This window comes from Solea solea, chromosome 3 (genome assembly GCF_958295425.1).
Source record: "Solea solea chromosome 3, fSolSol10.1, whole genome shotgun sequence".
NCBI lineage: Eukaryota > Metazoa > Chordata > Actinopteri > Pleuronectiformes > Soleidae > Solea > Solea solea.
In genome coordinates, this window is record NC_081136.1 from 4,472,277 (window position 1) to 4,497,049 (window position 24,773).

General features: G+C 45.0%; 3 protein-coding genes across 7 annotated transcripts; 2 read left to right on the plus strand and 1 right to left on the minus strand.

Annotated features, from left to right (window-relative positions):
- Window positions 1-2,638: 2,638 nt before the first annotated feature.
- On the minus strand, window positions 2,639-9,662 carry abce1 (ATP-binding cassette, sub-family E (OABP), member 1). 3 transcript variants are annotated; one of them, XM_058623667.1, is made up of 19 exons: window positions 9,572-9,662; window positions 7,681-7,821; window positions 7,273-7,358; window positions 7,087-7,184; window positions 6,467-6,584; window positions 6,221-6,358; window positions 5,705-5,774; window positions 5,202-5,298; window positions 4,796-4,885; window positions 4,578-4,699; window positions 4,371-4,495; window positions 4,192-4,288; window positions 4,051-4,110; window positions 3,799-3,857; window positions 3,595-3,705; window positions 3,345-3,487; window positions 3,140-3,262; window positions 2,940-3,051; window positions 2,639-2,864 (listed from the first exon to the last, which is right to left on the minus strand). In XM_058623667.1, the coding sequence occupies exons 2-19, from the start codon at window positions 7,781-7,783 to the stop codon at window positions 2,817-2,819; spliced, it is 1,800 nt and encodes a 599-aa protein (XP_058479650.1). In that variant the 5' UTR covers window positions 7,784-7,821; window positions 9,572-9,662; the 3' UTR covers window positions 2,639-2,816. The 3 variants fall into 3 exon arrangements, with proteins under 3 accessions (XP_058479650.1, XP_058479649.1, XP_058479651.1); XM_058623666.1 differs by having other exon boundaries at window positions 9,503-9,646; XM_058623668.1 differs by lacking the exon at window positions 9,572-9,662 and adding an exon at window positions 8,694-8,731.
- A 106-nt stretch (window positions 9,663-9,768) lies between these two features.
- On the plus strand, window positions 9,769-11,895 carry anapc10 (anaphase promoting complex subunit 10). The gene is made up of 6 exons (XM_058623706.1): window positions 9,769-10,559; window positions 10,633-10,748; window positions 10,824-10,914; window positions 11,023-11,143; window positions 11,229-11,282; window positions 11,541-11,895. The coding sequence occupies exons 1-6, from the start codon at window positions 10,417-10,419 to the stop codon at window positions 11,718-11,720; spliced, it is 705 nt and encodes a 234-aa protein (XP_058479689.1). The 5' UTR covers window positions 9,769-10,416; the 3' UTR covers window positions 11,721-11,895.
- An 898-nt stretch (window positions 11,896-12,793) lies between these two features.
- On the plus strand, window positions 12,794-23,835 carry ctc1 (CTS telomere maintenance complex component 1). Of its 3 annotated transcripts, none has more exons than XR_009239857.1 (25): window positions 12,794-12,873; window positions 14,403-14,502; window positions 14,595-14,676; window positions 14,770-14,992; window positions 15,070-15,299; window positions 15,886-16,015; window positions 16,100-16,405; window positions 16,479-16,601; window positions 16,823-17,052; window positions 17,426-17,567; window positions 17,665-17,879; window positions 18,841-19,010; window positions 19,088-19,202; window positions 19,288-19,711; window positions 19,787-19,876; window positions 19,951-20,088; window positions 20,164-20,210; window positions 20,324-20,409; window positions 20,530-20,671; window positions 20,762-20,830; window positions 20,904-21,063; window positions 22,695-22,750; window positions 22,903-22,925; window positions 23,185-23,305; window positions 23,666-23,835. XR_009239857.1 is itself a non-coding variant. In XM_058623635.1 (25 exons), the coding sequence occupies exons 1-25, from the start codon at window positions 12,805-12,807 to the stop codon at window positions 23,761-23,763; spliced, it is 3,723 nt and encodes a 1,240-aa protein (XP_058479618.1). In that variant the 5' UTR covers window positions 12,794-12,804; the 3' UTR covers window positions 23,764-23,835. The 3 variants fall into 3 exon arrangements, 2 of the variants coding, with proteins under 2 accessions (XP_058479618.1, XP_058479616.1); XM_058623635.1 differs by having other exon boundaries at window positions 22,903-23,059; XM_058623633.1 differs by lacking the exon at window positions 23,666-23,835 and having other exon boundaries at window positions 22,903-23,059; window positions 23,185-23,654.
- The last annotated feature ends 938 nt before the right edge of the window (window positions 23,836-24,773 follow it).

Below are 24,773 nucleotides of genomic sequence, written 5' to 3' on the forward strand. Positions count from 1 at the left end.
TCCCACCCCCACCACAAGTTCAGAGTTCAGGACTGAGCTCTGAACACTCCGACAGGACTGAGCAGACTGAAGAAGATCGCAAATGAAAACCGTGATGCTTAAAAAAAGTGCTGTGCTCTGAAAACCGGCCTTGTCGGAGCTAAAACGCGATAAACAACCAAGACCAGTGAAATGGAGCCGAGTGGACACCAAAAAGACGAAGAAGACAAACGCCAAGTTACTTGAGCTAGCATTTCACCTGCAACTTTGCGTTTGGGAGAGAAACCGTATCACTGATCGGTGTGAAAACACTTTTACACCATTAAACTGTGGCGACTGGGACATTTTTTAGTACAAGCAAAGCGTCGGAGCGTCCGATTAGCTCAATAACCGATAGATGAGCGAGTTTTTCGTGTTCGTTGTTTGTCTTGCCTTCTCCTTCAGTCATTCTCGATGCAGCGCCACCTCAGGCGAGGAGGGGAATACGTTATTCAAAAGGAGCAGTGTGAAAGCAAAGTCGCAAACTGCACAACTGCGACCACTCTCAGGCAGCGCTTCACCAACTTGTTTTACGTTGGAGAGAGACCATACCACTGTGACCTGCGCGGGGCCGTATTTCCCCAAACTTTTGATAAATTCAACGTCCTTTGGGAGAGAAACCAGAGCGCTGTGCTTAATGTGGGAACGCCCATGTGACGTTAAGCTAATTAAAACCTGTGGGAATGCGTTTCCAATCAATAATAACAATAATTCAGGAAAAGGGCGGGGCTTAGTTACGATAATAACGTTTAATGTGAGACAATGACTGAAAACAGAATTAGTTGATGAAGGTTCTCGAGGGCTGACAAAGTCAGTGCAATGTCCTCCGATTGGCTGGTCGAGTTGAGTGGGTGGGGCCATAGGTCTGGAGGAGGAGGAGCAGAAGAATGTGTGAGATTACGTCATGGACTGGCCCCGCCCCACATGTGTCTTAAGTTCAGATGCGTCTCCGCTCACCTTTCGGCCTGGCCCTCCTCTTCCAGAGAAGACAGTGGTGAGTCCGGTGTGGGCGGGGACATGTCGGAGGGTACGTGTCCTGGACTCCTTCAGCTCTGAGAGGAGCTCCGGGCTGGACAGGGACAGAGCTGTGAATATTTAGAATAAAGATGTCATTGTGGGACAGCCTTCAGGTGTTTGTTTGTGTGTCTGTTACGTCTGCGATCTGCTCGCTCTCTCCAGCAGAGGGAGCTATACGCTCACTTTGTCTCCTGTCGTAGCAAGGCGAGGAGGACGAGGAGCTGACGGGGGAGGGGTTAGGAGAGGAAGGGGGTGTGGCAGAGAAGACACTGGAGTCATCCGAGTCACAGAGAGATGCGAACTTGTTCTGACGCTCTGGGAAATAAAAAGAGAATGAGACGGACAAGTGGGACGGACAAGTGGAGGCGTCTTCTGAGGACGCGCGCGTGTCTCACCTCGTAGAAACTCGGCCTGCAGCTCTAACGAGGCCACTGATAACCTCACCGATGATGTCACTGGTGGTGGAGATGACGTCATGGCGAACCTGTCGGAGAAGTTTAAAATCCTGACACTGAGGCGACGCCTGAACGCACCTGAGGCTCACTGAGACACACACACACACAGACACAGACACACACTCACCAACACCAACACAATGAAACGCACACGTCTACTCACCGTCTTCGGGAAGCAGGTACTCGTCACCTTGTGATGTTGTTCGGAGCTTCTGCAACTTCCCGCAGGACAAAGTCTATGCCGGTTCTGCCTCGCTCTACCACACACACACACACACTCTCTCTCTCCTTTATTACACACTACTGTGTGTGTGAGAGAGAAAGACCCTAAAGTCCATGTCAATCATTGACTTGTCTTTATGCCACAGTTGCCATGGAGACCTGAGAGGACTTTTATCTTAACACACTAGAGATAGTGGAAGTGATGAATAATCACTTATCACTAGCTGCCTCACCTACAGACGCCACCAGAGGGCAGCGTTTGACAGTCAGCTGATGGACAGGTCAGCCTCACCGTGATCACATGGTTCCTGTAGCTGCCGATAGTTAAAACTAAAAGAAGTTTCCACTGTTTTCATAATTTAAACATATATATATTTATAGAAATAAAAACATCCTCGAAGTAGTAGAAAGGTTAGTTTCCATGCTAATATTAGCTTGTTTTCTACTGTAGCTGTGAAAAGAACTGATCTACATTTTACACAGTAATATTAGCTTAGTTTCCGGCACAGCTAAGTGTCCTTTAAGTATAATTAACTTAGCTTGGTTTCTGGTTTTTAAAGAAAGATTTCATACAAGACAAATGAACTGGATGTCTTCATACTAAGTCAGCTTAGTGTACGAGCATTTTGACAGAAAGTCAGGAAAAACGGGAAATCAAACTGCTTGCTATAATGCTAATGTCATGTTTGCTATTGCCTTTATTCATGAGTTCAGAAACATTTTCATGTGAAATCACATTGTCATTAACACACAAAACTGCGTCATAGTTGGGACAGTTGCCATCAGCAAATCACTGGATCCAGCAGTTAGCTTGCATGTTGAGTAAGTATTTGTGTTGTTTTCTTACATTTACTATGTTTATTTCTAGTAAACAATACTTTTCACTTAAAGTCCCTGAACACACCACCAGACACGGACAGAAAAAACACGGAGTCAGAACTTTATTGTTGTCAGGAGAGTTAAAATATGCTGAGTCATGTTCTACCATGTTACTGACTCATGATTTCATACACAATGTTTGTTTGATGTTGTTTTGTTTTTTTTAAACACGTTTGTTGGACGCAGCGTCACAGGAAGTCACAGTTGGTCGCACAGGAAGTTGATTTAATCGTCCAGGAAGAAATAGTTGCCGCTCTTCTTCTGTTCCGTGTCCTGCAGGAACAAAGAGCAAAGGTCAGAGGGAGTATATTTTTTGGGATGGAGGGGGCGGGGCTCCGACAAACGCACCTTGATGGAGTTGTGTTTGTTGATTCTCGGTCTGAAGTTGTTGGGGTCTCGTCTGAACGTGATCTCCAGCAGTGACAGGAAGCGGTTCATTCCTGCCAAGAGTCCCTGCGGCCTGTCGGACAAAGACCCGGTCACACCACTCGTCACCTCGACACCTGACCACTCTTTAAGCGTCAAACTAATTTGCGGCGGCTTCTTACGTGTTGGCGGCCGTCGTCTTGGAGGGAATTCCGTCAAACACGATGACTCTGTCGGCCAGGTAGGTCGCCATGATGAAGTCGTGCTCCACCACGAATGCCGTCTTCTTGGCGTGGAGGATGTACCTGTACAGAGCAAAGGCGTTTTGGTGTCGGAAACACGATGTCTTCATATGCTACGAGAAAAAGAAAAATGGTTTCATCTGACCTTTTGATGACCCTGGCGGCCATCAACCTCTGCTCAGAGTCCAGGTACGCCGACGGCTCGTCAATCAGGTAGACGTCTGCTGGTTTGCCCAAACACAGGGTGAGGGCGACTCGCTGCAGCTCACCACCAGACAGGTTCTGAACCTGAGTTTTCAAAATAAAAGTCATGTCAGATAGGACGAAACTTTTACAATAACAATAAAATGTATCTCCTTCTGCCTTCAGGTACGGCCGCACGTGAAGTCTCTTACATCCTGGTCGATGATGCTCTCGATCTGCATGGGCTTCATGACGTCGGTGATGAACTGTGGGTGAGTGTAGGCGTCCCTGATCTTCTCGTGCAGCAGAGCTCTGACGCTGCCCTACATTCAATTGGTCATAGATTATTGATCAAGATCGCTAAATGTCAAGTTCACGTTGAAAAACATCAGAATGGTCCTTTTGTGATGACTCACCTTAAACTTGGGGCTGATGGTCTGCGGTTTGTAGCTGACGTTCAGGATGGGAATATCACCTGGAACACAGTTAAGAGTTGGTACTTTTTACACAAGGGTTGTGCAAGCAAGGACTTTCCAGGACCAATTCCCTCAAATTCTGTTTTGCTACATAGTAAATAGCCTGTGACACGTTCGCAGTGGGCGGAGCCGCTTATCAGGAAGCAGATTTTTACAGATCGCCGCCGACATACGATGAAGTCCCCCGCTCACCTCCTCCGTCGGGTTTTAATCCTCCCGCCAACATCCGGATGAAGGTCGTCTTTCCCGTCCCTGCGGACGCACAAATACGCAACATCATCACACAACTGTGCAGGACAGGGCAGGAGGTGGGCGTGGTCAAACTTAACGTACCGTTCTCTCCTAACATCACCATGATCTCAGAGTCCGTGAACTCTCCTCCTTTGATCTCCAACGTGAAATCGCCCAATGTCTTGGCCATTTCTGGATACTGAAAGGAGAAAACAAAGACGGTTACTGGGGAAGAGGAGAACGCAGGTGGGGGACGAGGAGAGGACAAGGACGGCGCTCACCTGGTAGTGTCTCAGTCTCTTCACCTCCTCCTCGTTCGCCGTCTCCGCCACCTTGAAAACCAACGACGTCTCGCGAAACCTGAGGTTTTCCGTGGGAACGTAACCGTCCAGGAAGATGTTGATACCTGAGAAGACGGCAAACGTCACTTAATTGGAAAACAACCGTTGACTCAGCAACCACGATGTTAGCATGTGCTAAGCGCTCACCCTCTCGGACGCTGAAGGGCATGGTGACCACGCCGTAGGCGCTGGGCACGCCGTACAGGCAGCAGATGAAGTCAGACAGGTAATCCAGGACGCTGAGGTCGTGTTCCACCACGATGATGTACCTGACACACACACACACACACAGTTATCATCACGTAAACACACATTTGTTTGTTTGTTTGTTTTTGTTTGTCGTAGATGGCGGCGGACATTGTTACCTGTCTGGCGTGATGAGGGAGCGGATGGTGATGGCCGCCTTCAGTCGCTGCTTCACGTCCAGGTAACTGGACGGTTCATCAAACATGAAGCTGCGCACACACACAGAGTGTGTTAACATCAATATTGATTATTGATATGAATAAAATTGCATCATTAAACACTTAACGTAAAAAAAAATACAATTGTAGAAGAAGAAATGTATTTGTTCGCTCAGATAAATGATCAGTGCGGTGTTTCTGTGAATATGTTGACAACTTAATGGATTCATCCAAAAGATAAACTAGTGTATTGTTTGCGGTACTGCATATTAACACATCCATCTACTGCTGAGTCATGTGACCTGGTTTTAATGTGTGTGTGTGTGTGTGTGTGTGTGTGTGTGTGTGTGTGTGTGTGTTTCCTCACATGTCGGCTCTCTGGATGCAGACGACGGCGCAGGCGAACCTCTGCAGCTCACCACCGGACAGATCCTCCACGTTCCTCTCCCGCAGGTGACTCAGGTCTGACCACGACAACAACAAAAAAATATTATTTTAAAAACAACAAATATAGGAAACAAAAAAATATCAACAATAACATCCAATTTTAAAGACAAAACACAAAAAGATATATATATATATATATATATATTATTCCAAAAAATACAAGTTATGACTCCAAAAATTATTACACTCAAAATATTATGTGATCATTCCCGTGACCAGTGATTCGTGTTATTTCAAAGACGCCACCTGCTGCTCACTGTGTGCAGCTGCATTTCACTGTCAATTTATTGAGGTTGTGTTTAGAGATTATTTTAACAGCTGATAAAAGAACCTTTAAATACTCAGCAAGAATCATGATCACATTTTGTCGGCAAGTCATCAATAAACTGCACTCAGGTGTGTGTGTGTGTGTGTGAGAGTTACCCAGCTGTTCGCAAACGAGCGTCTGTGAGTCTGTGTCGTCTTTCCTGGTGAGGATGGCCCCTACTGACCCCTGCAGGCAGAGGTCAAGAATTACAACCAACTCCTCAGCTCACAGAGTCACATTGCGCTTTTCCACAACCAGTTCCAGCACGCCTCGGCATGGCACGGCACGGCACAAATCTATGCGGTCTGGTATGGTTTTCCGTTACTATAGTACGTCTTCAACGAGGACGGAGTCGTCATAGCAAGGCTGCGTGAAAGTGGCGTGATGTGGTTTCATACGCACGTGTTTTCCGTGTAACTGAATCATAAGAATCACTTAATTAAAGATTTGTTCACAGAATCGTTCAGTACTTGACTTGAGCACTGACTCCTTCTGACACAGTCACTGAACTGAATTACGGCTAAACAAATAAGTACACCAGACTCCTCTGGTAAATATAGAGTTTTTAGAAATTGTCCTGAGCAGTGGAAAAGCGCCAAAACAATCCACGCTGGCGACAGACGATCCTTTACCTTAACGGTCTTTGGAATCTGGTCCACGTACTGCGGCTTGACGATGGCCCGCAGGTCGTCCTCCAGGATTTTGGTGAAGTAGTTCTGCAGCTCGGATCCTCGGAAGTACGTCAGGATCTCCTGCCAGTCTGGAGGATTCTGGGAAATGAAGTGGCCGGAAGTGTTAAAGCGGAACAATGCAGGAGTTTTACCCTAATGTGGACTGGTTTTCCCCTCCGTTTTCCTGGGATTTCCATGAACACTCACATCGAACTTCCCCAGGTTGGGCTTCTGTTTTCCCGCCAGGATCTTCAGAGCCGTGGACTTCCCGATACCGTTGGTCCCCACAAGCCCCAGCACCTCACCAGGCCTGGGGATAGGCAGCCTGTACACACACACACACAGAAAATATTCACATTTAAGAAGCTAATAATTTAAGGGAGCTTGTTTTAATTATTAAAATCAATCAAACCTAACTAGTTGGTGATTTATTTAACCATTACAGCCCTGACTACAGATTAATTTACACGCCAACATGAATCAATCAGGGAGAAAATGGTCCCATGAGGACTGCATGAGCATTTCCTTGTCAGAGGTGTCAAACTGCTTTCTTAGGCTTTTTGATGTGAAATTAACGACATTCACGCATGTTAGACAATTAAATTGACTACAAATGTGGTCAGATTCTGCGATGACACAAATAATTAGGCTTAAAATCAAAGAATTGTATTTCAATGACAACTATCAACGCAACAGCCTTGCAATACAACACCATATCTTGTCTCATGTCAGGATATAGCTAAAGTATCGATCTATTGCCCAGCCCTAGCTGTCACACATTCACAGGAAGCGATCGGTCATCGGTCGCGTGATCGATCGGAGCGTACCGGTGCAGTTTGAAGGAGTTGGCACAGTATCTGTGCGTGGTTTCCTTCTCCAGGTTACTGGGCAGGTTGACGATCGACAGCGCTCCGAACGGACATTTCTGCGACGACAAAACCACAACGTTACAACGACAACAAGAGAGTGGGTCCAAGCAAAACCCCAACAAAAGTAGCTCCTCCTTATTTTACCTTGATGCAAATTCCACAGCCGATACACAGAGACTCGGAGATCCACACGATCTTACTCTGTGGCGTCACCTCGATACACAGCTTACCTGCAGAAACACACACATATTTCAACACGTTAAACGGATAAGTTTGTTTTTGTGTGGTTGTATGAGGTACTGACTGAGGCTGTCACTGTGAAGACATTTCCCCTGCGCTGTTTGAAAGGCTTCAAAACCTGGCGTGTGTCCATAGAGGAAATTTGTGATTTTAACATCACGGCACACAGGAGTTTCCGATCCACTGCTGCCTCCATCATAGAGTTCACACGTGTCATTTTGTGACTTTGGGGTTTGAAATCCACAAACTGACCACACGAGGCAGCAGTGAGTGTTCCTGTCGTCTGTGTGTGCGTCGGTTTTCGTCACTCACCCATACGGACCACGGGGCAGCTCTTCTTACACTCCTGGCGACATTTCTTAGGTTTGCATTTGTCATGGTTGACGATGGCGATCCTGGTGTTTTTATCCGCCATGATGGAGGGCTAGGTGGCAGACGTTAGCACCTGAGGAGCTGAGAGGCAAGAGACGCACATACTTAACTCTGCTGAAGCAACACATTCACTGATGAGCACACACACGCAGTTGTAACAATGGAGCCGCCATTTATCCCCCACGCCTGAGCTGTAGGTCAGCAGGTTTCTGTGTTCGGGCCTCAACGACAGAAACTGCAGCAAATGCAGCTGCTTACAGGTCAATTACAACACTAGAGCATTGACGACCAATTCGAATTTGGGGGTGGAACACCCAGAAATGATTGGCGGGCTTGGGCCAGATTCGGTCAAATCAATTGACATGGTAACTTTAAGTCCTTTTAGTGAAAAAATATGGTATAAACATTTAATAACTAGTATAAAAAATAAGCGATAGTAATGAGTAGAAACTGGTAAGTGATTGACCTAGTGTTACTGTTTAGAACCAATGTTAATGTTTGCTTCACAACAACTCAAAATGTGTGTGTGTTCATGGGGCTTGTAGTTACTTCCTCCTGTAAGTAATTAAAGTAGTAGTAGTTAAAGTTTGACATTTGCTGTAAACCATAAATAAAGGTTATAACCACCTTATTTATGGCGTGACAGTCACTGTATATTACAGCTTACTCACAAGTGTGTCAGGTTTTTGTTGGACTCGGTCAAAACAAATAAATCTGAGGTGCTTGTTGAGTCTTTCTGCCCCAATGTTTTTTTTTTGCATACATTTGAGTCATCTTGGGGCATCCACATCGTCTGTGATCTTTGTTTTCTTAAAAAGAAAACACCCCACAAGAGCTGGGTGTTGCGCTACATGGCATATGCGTAGTCCGTGCACACGTCTGCACGTATGTCTGCGTAGAACGTGAGCGGATGACGACACTTAAATTGGATTTCTGCACACTTTCAAACTTACTCTGGCCAAAAGTGACAATGTGTAACCCTGGAGTGAATCTGTGGGGGGCAGCATTACATCATGAGGGGTGTGATATGCTGGAAAAGTAAAAGAAGAAGAAGTGCAGCAAATGTAGCTGACAGCAAGTTATTTATCTCTGGTCAGCAGGAGTGACGCCTGATGACTCAGGATCAGACGTAAAGCCCATCGCCGTTCAGGTGCTGATCAATCATCACCACAGTAACCATGGAAACTGACTGAGATCAGTGTCTGATTCTCTACATGTCCTGCTGGGAAAAAAACGTGACGTTACAGGCGGTGGCGAACACCACCCAACATGGACTGAGATAACCCCAAAATAACCCGCTCATTCATTATCTGAAATCATTCACTGACGCCCGTGAGAAGACACAAGTTCTTTTATTTAATGTATATACTCGTCTGTCAAAGCGACAGAAATAGCTTAATTTGGACCATAAGTGAACGGAATACGTTGTCACCACATAGATCGCAATCTTCCCTAGACTCCTCCGTAGCTAACAGCCGCTGTGTTAAAGGCCACACTTCGCGGTGAAACAGCACATTAACTTCTCTACGTGACTTCGGGATCGCTGTCAATTGTTCCAACAGTTACTCTGGGGCTTGAATGAGCCAGTAGATTCAAGATGAGGACGGTGCTCACGGCGAGCTAACACTTAGCCGACCGTTAGCTTCACACTAACCGACATCAGCCGCGGAGGCCCCACACTTTGACAGCTGCTCAGTTAAAAATGCGGCGACGCGAGAACCGAAAGAGCGACAGCCTCCCCGTCGTCGGGTTGTGGACTCACCGCTCTCCGGCTCCGGTCTTCCCGCGGCGTGGAAAACAACAGAGAAGGGACGTTTTATTCACAACTAACCCGAGGGAGAAACTTCTTTTTCGGGCAACGTGTTCGTCTCTTGGAAAGCCGGCACAAAGATGGCGGGAGGGCGACGTACACATCCTGCGACGTCAGAGCTGTGACGCATTTAAAAAAGCGACCCACCCAACCGGTGGTAGCGGGTGAACACAAGTGAAACGAAATGGGATTAAACTCGGTCTGTGTGAACCCGTTTCGCGTCTGATAACTGTCAACAGTTTCACTGACCTTTCCTGGCTCCATATTTGTAAAAAAAAAACAACAACTGCGTTTTAACGGCGTTGGAGGTACGTTAGCTCTTCACAGCTAGCCACCGCTCCACACACAATCGTGAGTGACTTCAAACTCGCCAACATACGCTCCTAGTGATTTATTCATCTTTCCAGTCCAACCTGGAACCTGGATTTACCGTAATAATACAGAACATGTGCATTTACTCAGAAGATGCAGTCGGGAATGCCGAGTTATCTCGCTGTTTGTGGTTGTCTGTGTGTGTCTTAACACCGTAATTAACTTTTTATGGTCGTCTTTGATTTGTGCATATTGTACCTTTATGTTTTTATATGTTAGTGAGAATGTACATACTGAAAGTGCAGGATGGGATTGTGACCATTGAGAATGAGCTAACAAGCTTTGTCTATGATATTTTAAGAATATTTTAACCACTTTCTCTCACCATTAGACAGCTTTTTTCATTCTTGAAACTCTCTTGCTCTCCTGCACCAACGCCCATAGAGAAAACCATCAATTTTATGTCACAGCACACAGTTGTTGATTGTTGGTGACACAATCTGTCAAGTTATCTTCTCGTCCTGTGCAGACTCTGCACTTGTAAGACTGGTTTTATGAATGCAAATGATGCAACAGGAGACCATCAACTCCTGTGTCCCCGCCAACTAAAAACGCTGATTTTTTTTCATGGACTTTGGTGCAGGAGAGCGAGTGGTTTAAAAACGTTCAGTTCCCAGCCCGAAAAGGCAGTTTCAAAGTGAGATAAAGTGATTCCAAATAATTACTAAAGATAAAGAAGATTTGTAAAGTTCTCGTCTTTGGATTTGCAGCATGGCCACTCCGAGCAAGACACCACCTGGAGCAGACCCCAAACAGCTGGAGCGGACTGGGACGGTCCGGGAGATTGGCTCCCAGGCGGTGTGGTCCCTGTCTTCCTGTAAACCCGGTTAGTGTTTTGTTTTTGTTTTTTGTGTGTGTTTGTTAGAGAGTGTGTTTGTCTCAAGTGTCCACTTATGTCCAGGCTTTGGAGTGGATCAGCTGAGGGACGACAACCTGGAGACCTACTGGCAGTCTGATGGATCTCAGCCTCACCTGGTCAACATACAATTCAGGTAACTTGGCAGTCAAGGGGGGTGTGGCCCAGTGGTGTGAATGGAAATGTGTATTACTGTTTGTTTACTGCATCCTGCTGTTTTGTAAGTCTGTGTGTTGTCATGCAGGAGGAGGACGACTGTGAAGATGTTGTGTATTTATGCGGACTATAAATCCGATGAGAGCTACACACCCAGTAAGATCTCTGTCAGAGTGGGCAACAACTTCCATAACCTGCAGGAAGTCAGGGTAACTACGACAACAATGAGGAAAAACAACAACTCTGTGCGTATTCAAACTCTTAACAACTGTCTTTTTGTCTTGGTCTCTGCAGCAGCTGGAGATGGTGGAGCCCAGCGGCTGGATCCACATCTCTTTGATCAACCAGGTATTGAACCCATCACATGATCAGACTGTAAACAAGCAGATGATGATGCGTTCAGGGGCACAAACCGAGAACGTTTGGCTTTATTTTGGTGATTTTTGTCACATAAACAAACAACAATTGACAACATAGTTGTATGTGGTTTACAAGCAGGTTTCCATGGAAACCTGACAGGTTATTTCTTGTTGTTTGTGTTGGTTAATCACAGATTTTTGATTTTAACCTTCTGTTTGTTTAAATGTGTGTGTGTGTGTATGTCAGCGGACCAACGAGCCAATCAGCACCTTCATGATCCAGATCGCCGTGTTGGCGAACCATCAGAATGGCAGAGACACTCACATGCGGCAGATCAAAGTCTACACGCCGGTAGAGGAGAGCTCCATCGGAAAGTTCCCACGATGCACCACGGTCGACTTCATGATGTACCGTACCATCAGGTGACCTGGACTGTCCCGTGACCTGCTGCATCGGGGTGGTTTTTTAAAACGTCCAGAGAAGAGAAAATAAATGGCGGACTGTTACGCTTACGATCGATCACATGATCAAGTTTTGTCAAATGTCTTTATTATTAAAGAACGCGTTTCATATTTTTATATTGAATATCTACTTCCTGTCACATGGACTCACTCCTGTCACTTTTTATTGTGCTCTGGCAATGATTTTTCACTCTGTGTCCCTTCACAAGTTTTCTGTCTTCATCTCACTCTTAATCAGTGCATGAACCTCCCTGCGTGAGCTTTAAATAAGTATGTTTTTTAACGAATGAAATGGGCCCAGACTAAAGTTGTCTGTCTGTAAACATTAACACGACTGTGAAAAACGTGTCATGCTTGTATGAACTCTGTTCTCGAAGAGTCCTCGACGATGCGTTCATTGACCCTGAAAACCATTTATGTGATTTCACAATAAAATGTTTTGTTTTCTACGTTTAAAAAAAAAAAATAAAAAAAGTTTATTCTAGGGCTCCGCTGTGTAGCATTGGCTAAGCTAAAGACGTCATCCAGGGCCCGTGCCTGAACTTTCAGCAGCGACTTTGGACAAGCCATGTTTCCCTGCAAGTGAATCCTCTGTTTCACAGGTGTGCTTTTGCACTCGCAGCACAGTCAGCTGTAGCAATCGGCTAAAAATCCCATACAATAAAATAGATGTGCTTTATTAATCCCAAACTGGGAAATTAGAGTGGAGCAGCAGCAAGAATCACAACATATATAGAATAGAATGAAAAACTAATGAAATTGTATGTACTTCATGTAAGGATAAATGAAGTATATTGGTGTGAAAAATAATTACGGCATCATTTATACAGGATGTAATGTGTTTTTGTTTTGTTGGAATGGGGCATGAGTTTCAGGTCCACATATAATCACTCTTAAAAACATCAACCCTGAACAATCTCTTTGATTATGTTGATTGTGCCATATTTGAGGGAGAATGTCATTTCGCTCGCTGCAGTCAGATTTGAGCCTCCACGGACACCGTAGCTTACACGGAAGTAGATGAAGGTTTGTTTTTTTTTGGCGCCATCATGGCGGCTCGTCGCGCTACGCAGATGGAGCAGCTGTTCTTGGAGCAGGTGAAACCCGCCAGTGACGCGGTGAGTAGTGAACGCAGCACCGTCGTTGTGGTTTTGTTTGTTGATGTGTGATGGAGAGATGAAGTTCACTCACTCGGTTTCAGAGAAAAACCCGCAAGTTTATACAAGTTGGGATAAACATTTTTCTGCCCTTCACCAACACTCCAGTTCAGGGGTCTGAAACCCATAACCCAGTGGTCACCAACGTGGTGCCCGCGGGCACCTGGTAGCCCGCGAGCAGCCAACGATGTGCCCGCGGGCTCATTTCACTTCACCTCACTTGTATGTATCCATATGATCACTGAGTAAAATGTCCTTGATATTGTTTATAAAAACTGTGATAATCATTAGGAGTAAGCACTGGAATTAATGTGTATGCAATTGAATGCATAATATTTATCATTTAAATGGTAAACTGCATAAAATGTTAATATGGTAGCCCTCCATATTATTCTCTAACCTTCAGGTAGCTCTCGGTCTCAAAAAGGTTGGTGACCCCTGCGGGAACCCCTCACCACCCAAATATAAAACCTTTTTGACCCATAAAATGAAGATAACATCACGTATAAAACCTGTTTTTGGAAAGTGTATCAAATACAAAGTGACCCATGTTGAAATAAGTAAAAAAAGTGTTAGGATTTTATGGAGCTTGTGCTTGAGAAAAGGATGTGGATCCAAATGTGCACTTGTTTTCTGTACACAAGACTTCATTTAAGTGTTATTTCAAACACAACTGTTGAGTTGTGTTGTGGTGGTTTTTTAAAATGTCGCTTTTAACGTAGACATGGGATGTAACTAGTGGCGCTTTTCCACTATACAGTTCCAGCATGGCTCAACTCTCCTGGGTTTGGTTTCCTTTTCCTTTACTATAGTTCCTCCTCAACTTAGGCGAAGTCGTCATAGCACGGCTGTGCGAAACTGCAGTGCCGTTGTTTTATACCTGATACAAACTAGTGATGGTCACAGCCGTTGTTTTCGGTGTAACTGAATCATTCGAATCAGTTGATTAAAAATAATCGTTCAGTGCTTCCTGCATGTACAGGAGCACAGACTCCGTCAGACATGGTCACTGAACGGGTTGTGATTCGACTCACTAAATACACCAGACTCCTCCCTAAAGATTGAGATTTCCTTTGCTAAATGTTGGAGATCAACGCATGTTTTCAGGATTTTTAAAGTCTTTTTAACTGATCTACTGTGAATGACTTGTTTTGTTCACAAACCAAAATGATTCGATTCTTTGTTACATAGAGCAAAGAAGCTGAAAAATCAGAACTGTTTTAATTCTTTAAAAATCACTCCAACTATTTTTTGATTATCAAAGTAGTCCACAAAATGTGAGGGGCGTTTCGTTTGCGTTTCGCTGCCCCTTATATTTCGAAATCGCACACCAAATCCCAGAACCATTTCCTGATTCAGTCGCGTGGTACGGCCGGCTCGTGAGTTTTCGAACGTCGCCACATACGCCATCAGCACGAGCCTCGACGCAGAAGGACAAATCGCTAGTGTGGTGTGTTCACGGACAGTGGGACATTCTGCTTACCCCGCAGGAGGCGCCCTGGCTTAAACACGTCTTCAGCTTCGTCAAACTCCAGGTGTGTCCGCTGCTCAGTGGCCCCTCCCCCTCTGCTGATGACGACTCACTGACAGGTCCAATATTATTGATCCATCATGTTTTTTTTTTTTTTTTTTTTTTACTGTTCTTGATCGATCACAGGTTGACTCTTGTTATTGTGTTGCAGGCGTGTGTGTCTCTCTGAGTGTGTGTGTGGTGAAGACTCTGCAGGACACGAGCGTCACACACACTTTACCTGTGAGCTACAGGTACGACACAGCCGCCCATCTGTCTGGATGTCGTGTCTGTCTCTCACCCGTCTCATGTCTCTCACCTGTGTGTCCCCCTTCTCCGGTCCTCAGGCTCGTGTCCATCTCTGAGCTCGTCTCTCGTCAGCACCTGGCCTGCGTCAGTTGTCTGTCCTGGAACACCAATCAGCAGCGAGCGTGGGCGGGGGAGGCGGAGCTTTCTCTGCCAGGTAACAAGGCTCTGCCGCGGGTCAACTTGTTGCTAATTGGCTTTCTGAAAGAGGGGCGGGGCGGAGAGTGGAGTCTGGGGGACGACAGCGGGAGCGTCCGGTGTGAGGTGAGTCTGAAGATGGAGACCACTGGTGGCGTGGTGCGTTCAGGGTCTGACCAATTTGAATCTCTCTCTCTCTGAAGTTCCTGTCTCCCTCACCGCACTGCCTCGGTCGTCTCGTCTTCCTACCTCATTGGAACTACATCCCCCATGATGCCCTGGGGCATGAGGGGGCGGGGGGCTATGTGGAGGCAATTGGTTCTCCTGTGCTGCTATATCCCGGTCCTGAACAGGGATTGGCTGCTGGTGCTGGAGGAGGGGCGGAGCTTAGAGGAATGGGAGTCAAAGAGGTTGCAGGTTTACTGCACAGCAGGTGAACAGAACAACTTAATGGCACTTAAATAACTTTATTTACAAAAGTGAACTATACAATCTAGTTTCTTTGAGAAAAAAATTATAGAAAAATGTAAAAATTGGCCAAATTGACTAGATTAATCCAAAGTTTTAATTGTTGTTTAATTGTTTTTTGAGAAGTTAATGGACGGAAAGTGAATATGTGATTCTTAAACGACCCAGTGAAAGTCCCAGTGAAAATAAATAATATTCCCAATTAAAGTGCTGAAATGGAGACAATTCTATATTTTTCTCTTATTGATGAGTTTGTTTTCCTTTGTGAACACTTTCTGTCCATTTAAAAAAAAAAAAAAACTATATTCAAAATGTTTATGTTCCTTTTTTTTTAATTTTTTTTCTTCTGCGCTCACACAGTGTTTATTTCCTAAATACTGATGTGACAGCTGTCATGTGATGGAAATGTCTGTGTTTTTTAATATTGCCGGTGTAAAACTCACTAATGCACTTTCCTTGTCTTGCGACGTTTGATGAAGTCTCACACATGTGCAGAACACATGGGACAGGTTCAGATCGGGCACTGATAATACCGTTTGTTTCTGTCCCAGGGTCAGAGGTCAGCGGTTCTCCGTCTTTGGACAGGTGACTTCAGTGTGCCCCCTGCTGGTCGTAGCAGGAACAACGTTCTTCTGCTTCACACTGACGGAAGGCAAACACAGTGTGCCAGTCCTCGTGAAGGTCAGAAGACCCTCTGTAGTTTCCGGTCACTTTTTTAAAGGTATTGACCAAGTACTGATCAGTGTGTGTTGTCTCTGTGTGCAGGACAGCAGCAGGTCATGGTGGTCTCAGTGTGTGTGTGTGGGTCAGAGTGTGTGTGTGTCTGCACTGCGTGTGTGTGTCCTCCGCGGCTGGAGAGGAAACAACATCCTGTGTGTGACCGAGCAGTCTGAAATACACACCGACAACTACACAGCAGCACACACACAAAGTAAGTCCCAGGCAGACACGCCCCCTGATGATGAGGAGGATGCTGCTGCTGATGAGGACAACTGTGAGGAGGCGGAGTCTAGGAAAGATGTCCTCCAATCAGGTGTAAGATTGAAACAGGCCCGAATCATCAGCTACCAGGTAAATCATAGACGACATTGACTTTACCTATATAGTCACCTGTGTGGTAAGCCCCTTCCCTCTCTTCTGATAGGGCATGGTGACAGAGGTGGTGAGTGAGGGGGCGGGACTTTATGTGCTGGACAGGAAGGTGGGCCTGTGCCTGGCCTATCAGCCGACTCTGAGGAGGAAACTGAGAGCAGGAGACTGTGTGGAGGTGAGAAAAGGTGTGATGCTGCTGCACTGTGATTGGACACAGTCAGTGTGACATCACGATCTGTCAGCAGTCACATGATCAGACTGTATGAAGCAGCTAGAAATTAGCATGAAGCCTAAAGAACAGCCAACACAAGGCTTTACAATACAAGGATTTTTTGCTTTTGTTATGGAAACCAATTTTTTTGTGTTAATTATTATTATTGAATGTTGTCCTTGCAGCTCCATAATGTCCACTTCCTGTATCGACCCTGTCCTGACTTTCCTCCCAGCATGCTTTGCACATGTCTGCGCTCCAGCGTCAGGGTCACCAGCTTCAGCAGAGTGGGAGGGGCTCCACCTCACCCCGCCTGTCCAAGTGATGGAGTGTTACCACGGTTACTGCTGGAGAAAAACATGGGTGTGTCCGAGTACCTGTGGACATGTCACTTGAGCTCCTGCCTGTCACGCAGGTGAGGAGGTCATTAAATGCATCACAGAGGTCATTAAATGTATCACAGGGGTCATTAAACACATCACAGATGTCATTAAATATAATACAGGGGTCATTAAACACATCACAGGTGTCATTAAATGTAGGACGTAGGTCATTAAATTATCTTTAAATGCATCGCAAAGGTCAGTAAAAACATCACGGGTCATTAAACGCATCACGGGGGTCATTAAATGCATCGCTGAGGTCATTAAACACATCACAGGGGTCATTAAATGATCTTTAAATGCATCACAGAGGTCATTTAACACATTGCAGGGGTCATTAAATGCATCACCAAGGTCATTAAACACATCGTAAGGACATTAACCAAAAACTCTCTGTCTCACCAGTCTGGTCCCCAGTATGTTGCAGAACCAGTGTGTGTGTGTGTTGTCCTGGAAACTGATGGAGTTTGTGTGGAGACGAGGACGAGGGCGAAGGGACATCTATTCCGAGATGTTGGACGAGCCTCACACTTGTCCTTTGTCTCAGGTAAGACGACTCACTCATGTCCCCAGTGTCTTCACAAGTCTGCTCTGTCTTCACAGTAACATGTCCTTATGTCTCGGTGTCCTCTGTCTCTCCACAGTACACTGTCCACCACGCTGTGCATCAGTACGTCAGTGTCTCAGAGTTGGTGCACTCTATTGAGTCCCACTGCTGGTCCTCTGTGTCTCTCAGCTCTCTGCTGCCCTCTGGTGGGTCCGGTCTGACCAGGTCTGAGATCAACACGAGGCTGGCCTGGTCGTGCAAGACGGAGACTTCCGACCTGGAGGACGGGTGTGAGACAGGAAGTACCCACAGGTAAACTGACCTGACATGTCAAAGATCTTTACTGATGAATACAACAGCATCCAAAATAAAATGTTATTACACGTTGTTAATAAACAAGTTTTACATGTTATTTACTGTCGTATGTGATAACAAACACTACACACATTACATGTTAATGCTAGTTATACATAACAGTAAAGTTATTAAGTGTTTTTTGATGCTTAAGAAGGATAATTAACTGTTATGACATGTTAGCAATCTGTTAATAATGTGTAAATTAATGCTTTTACATGTTTATTGCTGATGTGTGTGATAATAAACACTGAAACTGTGATAAACAGTTCACAAGTTGTATGTTAAACACTATACATAATAGACAAGTTGCTAAATGTTTATTACTGGTTATGCATGACATTAAATAATAGTCTGTTAATAAGGTGTTAACAGCTTTTACAGTATATAAGAAGTATAACTGGTGTTAATAACATAAAGTCATTGAATGTTTATTACTGCTTACGAATGATAATAAACAGTCACTACGTGTAAATAAACCGTTAATCTGTTACACTGCTTGAACACGCGCATCTAGAGCCATGCTGTTGTGCATTCGGCCCAAAATCTGTGGCCTTATGTTAATGTGTTTTTGGCGCCATCACATGTGGGAGTGGCTTTGCTTGGTTACCAACAAAGATATTGGGGTATTTTTTAAAATTATTTTTATCAGTCAAACATTTGCCACTAACCACTGATCCCCCAACATAATGGTGCCCCGTGTGAGGCTCTCTAATATACTATACACTGTGCGCAGAAGTATACCAGGGCCTTAATATACCCATATGTTAATATACAATTATACGTGATCTTCAACAGTTCCATATTGATTATAATTACACATGATAATCGGTTATTACATGATTATTACTGATCATTTGCAAAGTTGTTACAGATTATTGCAGATTAACTAAACTTTTATCACTTTGTACCTGGACAGGCAGCGCCCGCTGATGCTGGTAGGGGTGTTGGAGCTTCCATCCCAGACGTCCGAACACAAACACACTCTGCAGCTCAGGGACGGCACAGCAGCTGTGACCTGTGTTGTCACGGAAACCACTGGGGAAGAAGAGGCAGGTCAGAGGGCGGCCTTTAATACTGCCTGGATAGGTACATGAACACAAACACACTCACAGGTCAAAGGTCAAAGACTGCGGGTTGAATTAACGTGCACGTGTGTGTTGCAGGTTGTCTGGTGTGTGTTCATCAGTTCACCATGGTAACGGAGAGATTCCTCCACTCAGATTTTCCCTCCTACCAACACCTTGACCAGGACCAGTTCATCACAGACAAACACTGCAGGTTAACACACACACACACATACACACACACACACCCACTCACAGGTTGTAGTGTTTTATAGTGTGTGTGTGTGTGTGTTTGACAGAGTTTACCTGCAGTTTTCTCTCGATCGCCTTCACATCCTGAGTCCATCTGTCACCATGGAAACTCACCTGAGACAGAGGCGGGCGGAGTCAGGAGATGATGTCACAGTCAGGAAACAGTTGGCAAAAGAGAGGAAGAGGAAAAGGAGTGAGGAAGAGCCAGAAGTCTCTGCCTCCTCTGTTGCCATGACAACAGGCCCTGGGGGCGGTGTCTGCAGGGCTTGTGTTTCCATGGTGTTTAGGGTAGAGCAGAAGGAGGGCGTGGCCTGGAGGAACGTGGGGGTGGGAGTTGATGAACAGGGGGAGGGGTTGATGTTGTACTTCACTGCTCGAGCTGCTGTGATTGGTCCAGTGGTCGGCTGGGGGTGGGACCCAAAGAACAGCCCAATGATGGAGAGAGAGTCAGGGAGTGCGACCGAGCAGAAGGTGAGGGTCACACCTGTGCACCTGATGTATCCCATGATGCACCTGTGAACTGTGTGTGTTTGTTTGTACTTGCAGGTCGTCCTTGTATTTTCAGGTGTGTCCACTAGATGGTTCCCTCTCCTCCACTCTGGGTGTTTCTACAGACTCATTGCTATTAACACTCAGGTAAACTCACCTGTAACTAACACTCATATAAACTCACCTGTAGCTAAAGTTAAACTTGCATTGACTCATAACAGGACACAAGCATTTTGATTGGCTGTGGCATCACTGGGCGGAGGGGGGTGGAACTGCACGCCGACTCCACCCTTCAGGTCCAAGATGACTGGAGGTTCCACACCCTGACACGACCACTGCTGCTGCACACCTGCAGAGAGGTAAAACACACACTCACTTGTACACACAAACAGCATAAGAGGCTAAAGACACCCACACTCTCTCTCTGTCCTCAGGTTGTCTCACCCACAGTCCTGTCTGTCTCCGAGGTGTTCGACTGCAGGTGAATCTGGCGCCCTCCTGTGGTTGCTGCTTTAATAATCATGCAAGAAGTGACTTATCGAAACCTAATAATGGTGTTTGTGTGTGTGTGTGTGTGTGTGTGTGTGTGTGTAGCTCAGAGCTGGTGTGTTTTCAGGGTCTAGTGTCTGACAGGATCAGTTTAAACAACAGGACAGCTGATTCTGGACACACAAACAAAGGTACATAGTCACACAGGTATATACAGAATCAAAAACACAGATACATACCTGAACACACAACACAAGTATACCTACAAACAAACCTAGGTATACACTCACACACATATTGTGGTATGACAGCTTCAGGTGTGCGCCTCACCATATGTGACCAAAGTGGAAGGAGTCTACAGGTGTACATGAATTTAAGCAACACCCCCTACCCACCCGGCTTGTTGCCTGGCAACACACTACTGCTGTCTGCTCTGCAGAGGAAGTTGTCAAGGTAACACACACATTAAATGTTACAATTTTATTTGTGTACGTGTGTGTGTGTTTCTTTTGTGCTGCTGTTATTTACGTGTGTGTGTGTCAGGTCAGGTGGTGTGTACTGCAGCTATTTACCGGTCAGCTCAGTAACTGTCGTGTCACTGGGAGATAAAAGGTAAAAAAAAAACAACAACAAAAAAAACTTAATTCACTTATTTCTTGAGTTTTAAATGTCTTTTTTTTGTCAGATTGGCTCAGGCTCCTCCCGCTCCCACGATGCACCTGGGTCTTTGGACTCTGAACAAGGAGCAGAGGTTCACTGAGGCCCAGGTCAAAGGTCACGCAGTGTGTTTCCTTTTTCTGCAACTGCAGTGGAGCTGCTCTCTCTGTGGGAGTCTATACACACAGGTGTGTTTAATGTATATAGTGCTATACATACAAGTGTGTTTAATGTGTGTATATATAGTGCTATACCTACACAGTTGTGTTTAATGTAAATTACACTATACGCAGTTGTGTTTAAAGAGGCCATAGCATGGTCCTATCTCACTAATATGTGAGATATGGAGGTGTACTTACAAACATGAAGTCGTTTTTATGGTCAAAAACCTCCCAGTCGCTGCAAACGAGCCGATGTAAATGTCTCGTCACTGACGCTCTCGTCAGCCGCGCTGTTTCAGACCAAAACCACACCCGCAGAACACGGACTGTCTTGTGATTGGCCAGTTACCTGGAAGTGACGTAATTGGCACGTCAGCTCTCAGACCCGCAGCTCCCCCTCTGGAAAGGCGGATGCACCACTAGCAATTATCAAAAACACTGAGTAATGTCGTCGTCACGACCCCTCGCCGTAAACCCTTACATATTTGATCCGGAGCACACAAAATACTTACTTCGTGGCACGTTATACTTATTTCATTGCCATGAAGTGTTGTTGTGTTGTTATTGTCGCACCTGCGCCGGTAAAGAAATCTGCCTCTCAATATTCTGTTTAAATGCCTCTCGGTAATAATGGTTTGGTCAATGACAGGCTTTTCAGAATAAATAAAACTCTATCATGCTATCTCTGTCCATTGTGTAGCTTTAGTCACTCTACTGCCTCTACCTTTGACCTTAGAGGAGGTGCACTCGATTTGCTTACCCCAGTGTCCAGGATGATGATATTATTAAGTAGTATTTTGTGCGCACATTATACCTACTTCATGGCTACGAAATAGTATTTTGTGTGCACGTTATCGCTATTTTGTGGGCACAATTTATTTATATTTTTTTTTTACCATGTCATGTCCGGGGCTCCGGACTAGGAGGTGCTGCTGTTTAGAAGAGTGGTGAAATTCGCAAGTGCATTTCCGTTTCGTAGAGATCAGGAAAACAATCAAACCCTGTGCTCTCAGCAGGGGCTGAACTGATTGTTATTGACTTTTAGGGCTTCACAGATACACACACACACACAGTGTTAACTGGCACTTCCGGGCTATGGCCTCTTTAATGTGTTTGATGTATATAATACTGTTCAATGTATAATGCTGTAATGCCAGCATACAATATATACATGTGTACAGTAGAGCTGTAACTAACTTTCATAATCGAATAATCTGTCGAATATTTTCTCGATTAATCGTTTGGTCAATAAAATATCAGAAAATCTTATAATATGTTGATGGGTGTTTGTTAAACCTGGAAATGATGATGTGCTCAAGTGTCTTGTTTTGGCCACAAACCAAGATCGATGAATCGTTTCAGCTCTAGTGTACAGTATTTGAATAAGTCCTTTTTCATGTATAGAATGTACAGTATACATTGCCACATAATGTACACACGTGTATAATGTATATAATGTACATAATACTGTGCATGCATTGTTTTAATGGCTATAATAAAAATGTAATGTATATAATAATGTAAACACAGGTGTGGTAAATATCTATAATGCACATAATCCAGTACATAAGGAGTGTTTAATGGTTATAATAATATATAGGCAATAATAATATTGATAAATTGATCAGTTATTGATGACGGCTCTCTCTCTCTCTCAGTCCTGCTGTAGTTCTCAGTGTCGCTCGACCTCCTCAGTGTTCGAGTCCAAAGCAAAGTAAGAATCTTCTGGTTTCACATGGTTATTGATTATGTTTGTATTGATTATGTACTGATTAGAGTGCATTGGTCAGATTGCTGATTTGGTCATGTCCTAGTTTGTGTATTGACTGCTTATGGATTATGTATCGACCTGTGTGTGTTGATCAGGTTGGTGATTGACGACGGCACAGGTGAGGCTCATGTCTGGTTCTCAGGTGCTCTGGTTCGTCCTCTGCTGGGATTGGCTGATTCTCAGTGGGAGGGGCTTCAGCGAGCCCTCAGGGTCAGAGGTCACATCAGAGTCTATCCTCGGGGGCGGAGCCTGGTCCGTAGTACATTCTGTTTGTAGCAGCTGTGTGTGTTGATCACCTGTCTCCGTCCCTCATCTGTCTGTCTCTCTCTCTCTCCGTCCCTCACCTGTCTCTCTCTCTCTCTCTCTCCGTCCCTCAGGTGTGCGACACTGACGCAGATGACTCTCTCTTCAACTTCCTGGTGTGTTTGTGCAGCAGTGATGTTGTGTGTCGCCCCCTGTCTCTCACCTGCAGGAAGAACAACAACCAACGGACAGAGGGTGACACACACACACTAACGAACACAACCACACACAAAACAGTAACAAATGCGCAAGCAAAACATAGGAATGTACACACAAAACATAGTAACACACTAAAACATAGACGTAAACGTAGTAACACACACAAACACAGTTACACACACAAAATGCGCACAAACAAAATCTAGTTACACACCAGCACATATGCACAAACGTAGTAACACACTAAAACACACACACAATAACGCAGAAACACAGTTGCACACAAACGGAGTCACACCTATTAACTTACACCTGCATATATTAGCACTCAGACATGTTCTGTGTGTGTGTCTGTGTGTGTGTGTGTGCGTGAATGTGTGTCTGTGCGTGTCTCAGAGCCAAAAAGGTTCACTCGTGGAGACCGAGACTTCATGACGAGGATGACTCCGCCCCTCCAGCTCACCTGTCTGCACCTCAGCACTGATGCAGGCTGACCCAGTCACCACCAGAGGGAGCCACTGCACTGCACCAGTTTAATTTATTAAAGCATCAGTTCTTATCCAATAGTTTGTTTCTTCCTTTTTTTAAATTTTTTTTAAATTTTTTTAAAAAATTTTCAACCACACACTAACACAGCAACACAACTCCACGTGTGTTAATGTAAGCACAGAAGACCAGGAGCAGTGAGGACGAGGATGATAATGCTGATGAGTGACAGACAGACAGACGACTTTATTAATCCCTTTGGGAGGTTCCCTCAGGGAAATTAACAGCTCCAGCATCCACACACAGCACTGTTAAAAATAGAGAGTAGAATAAAATAAGATAAGAATAAAAATATAAAAATAAAAATGAAAGTGACCCATGCTATATATATGTATGTATACCTACATACACACAACACCTATATATATATATATATATATATATACATACATACATACATACACATCTACATGTATACACATACACACATATATACATATATGTATATACATACATATACACACATAGGTACACACACACACCTACAGTTTTATTGCACATGTCTATGGTTTTATTGCACATGTTATTATGTTATTGTTGTGGTTGTACTGTTTTTTTTTTTTGTTTGCCCTCCTCCCCCCCAGTGAGGAGTTGTACAGTTTGATGGCCCGGGGGACAAACGAGTCCCCCAGCCTGTTGGTCCTGTACTTGGGGAGGAGCAGCCTGTTGCTGAGGCCTCTGTGGCTCCTCTGGCTGCTGATGACAGTGTGCAGAGGGTGGCTGGCATTGTCCAGGATGCTCAGCAGTTTGTCCACAGTTTTTCTCTCTGCCACTGTCACCAGAGGGTCCAGCCTCATTCCTACCACCGAGCCGGCCCGCCTGATGAGTTTTTCCAGTCTGTGGAAGTCTGCCTTAGTTGTGCTCCCGCCCCAGCACACCACGGCGTAGGAGAGAACACTGGCAACCACAGACTGGTAGAACATCCACAGGAGCTTTTTGCAGATGTTGAAAGATCGTA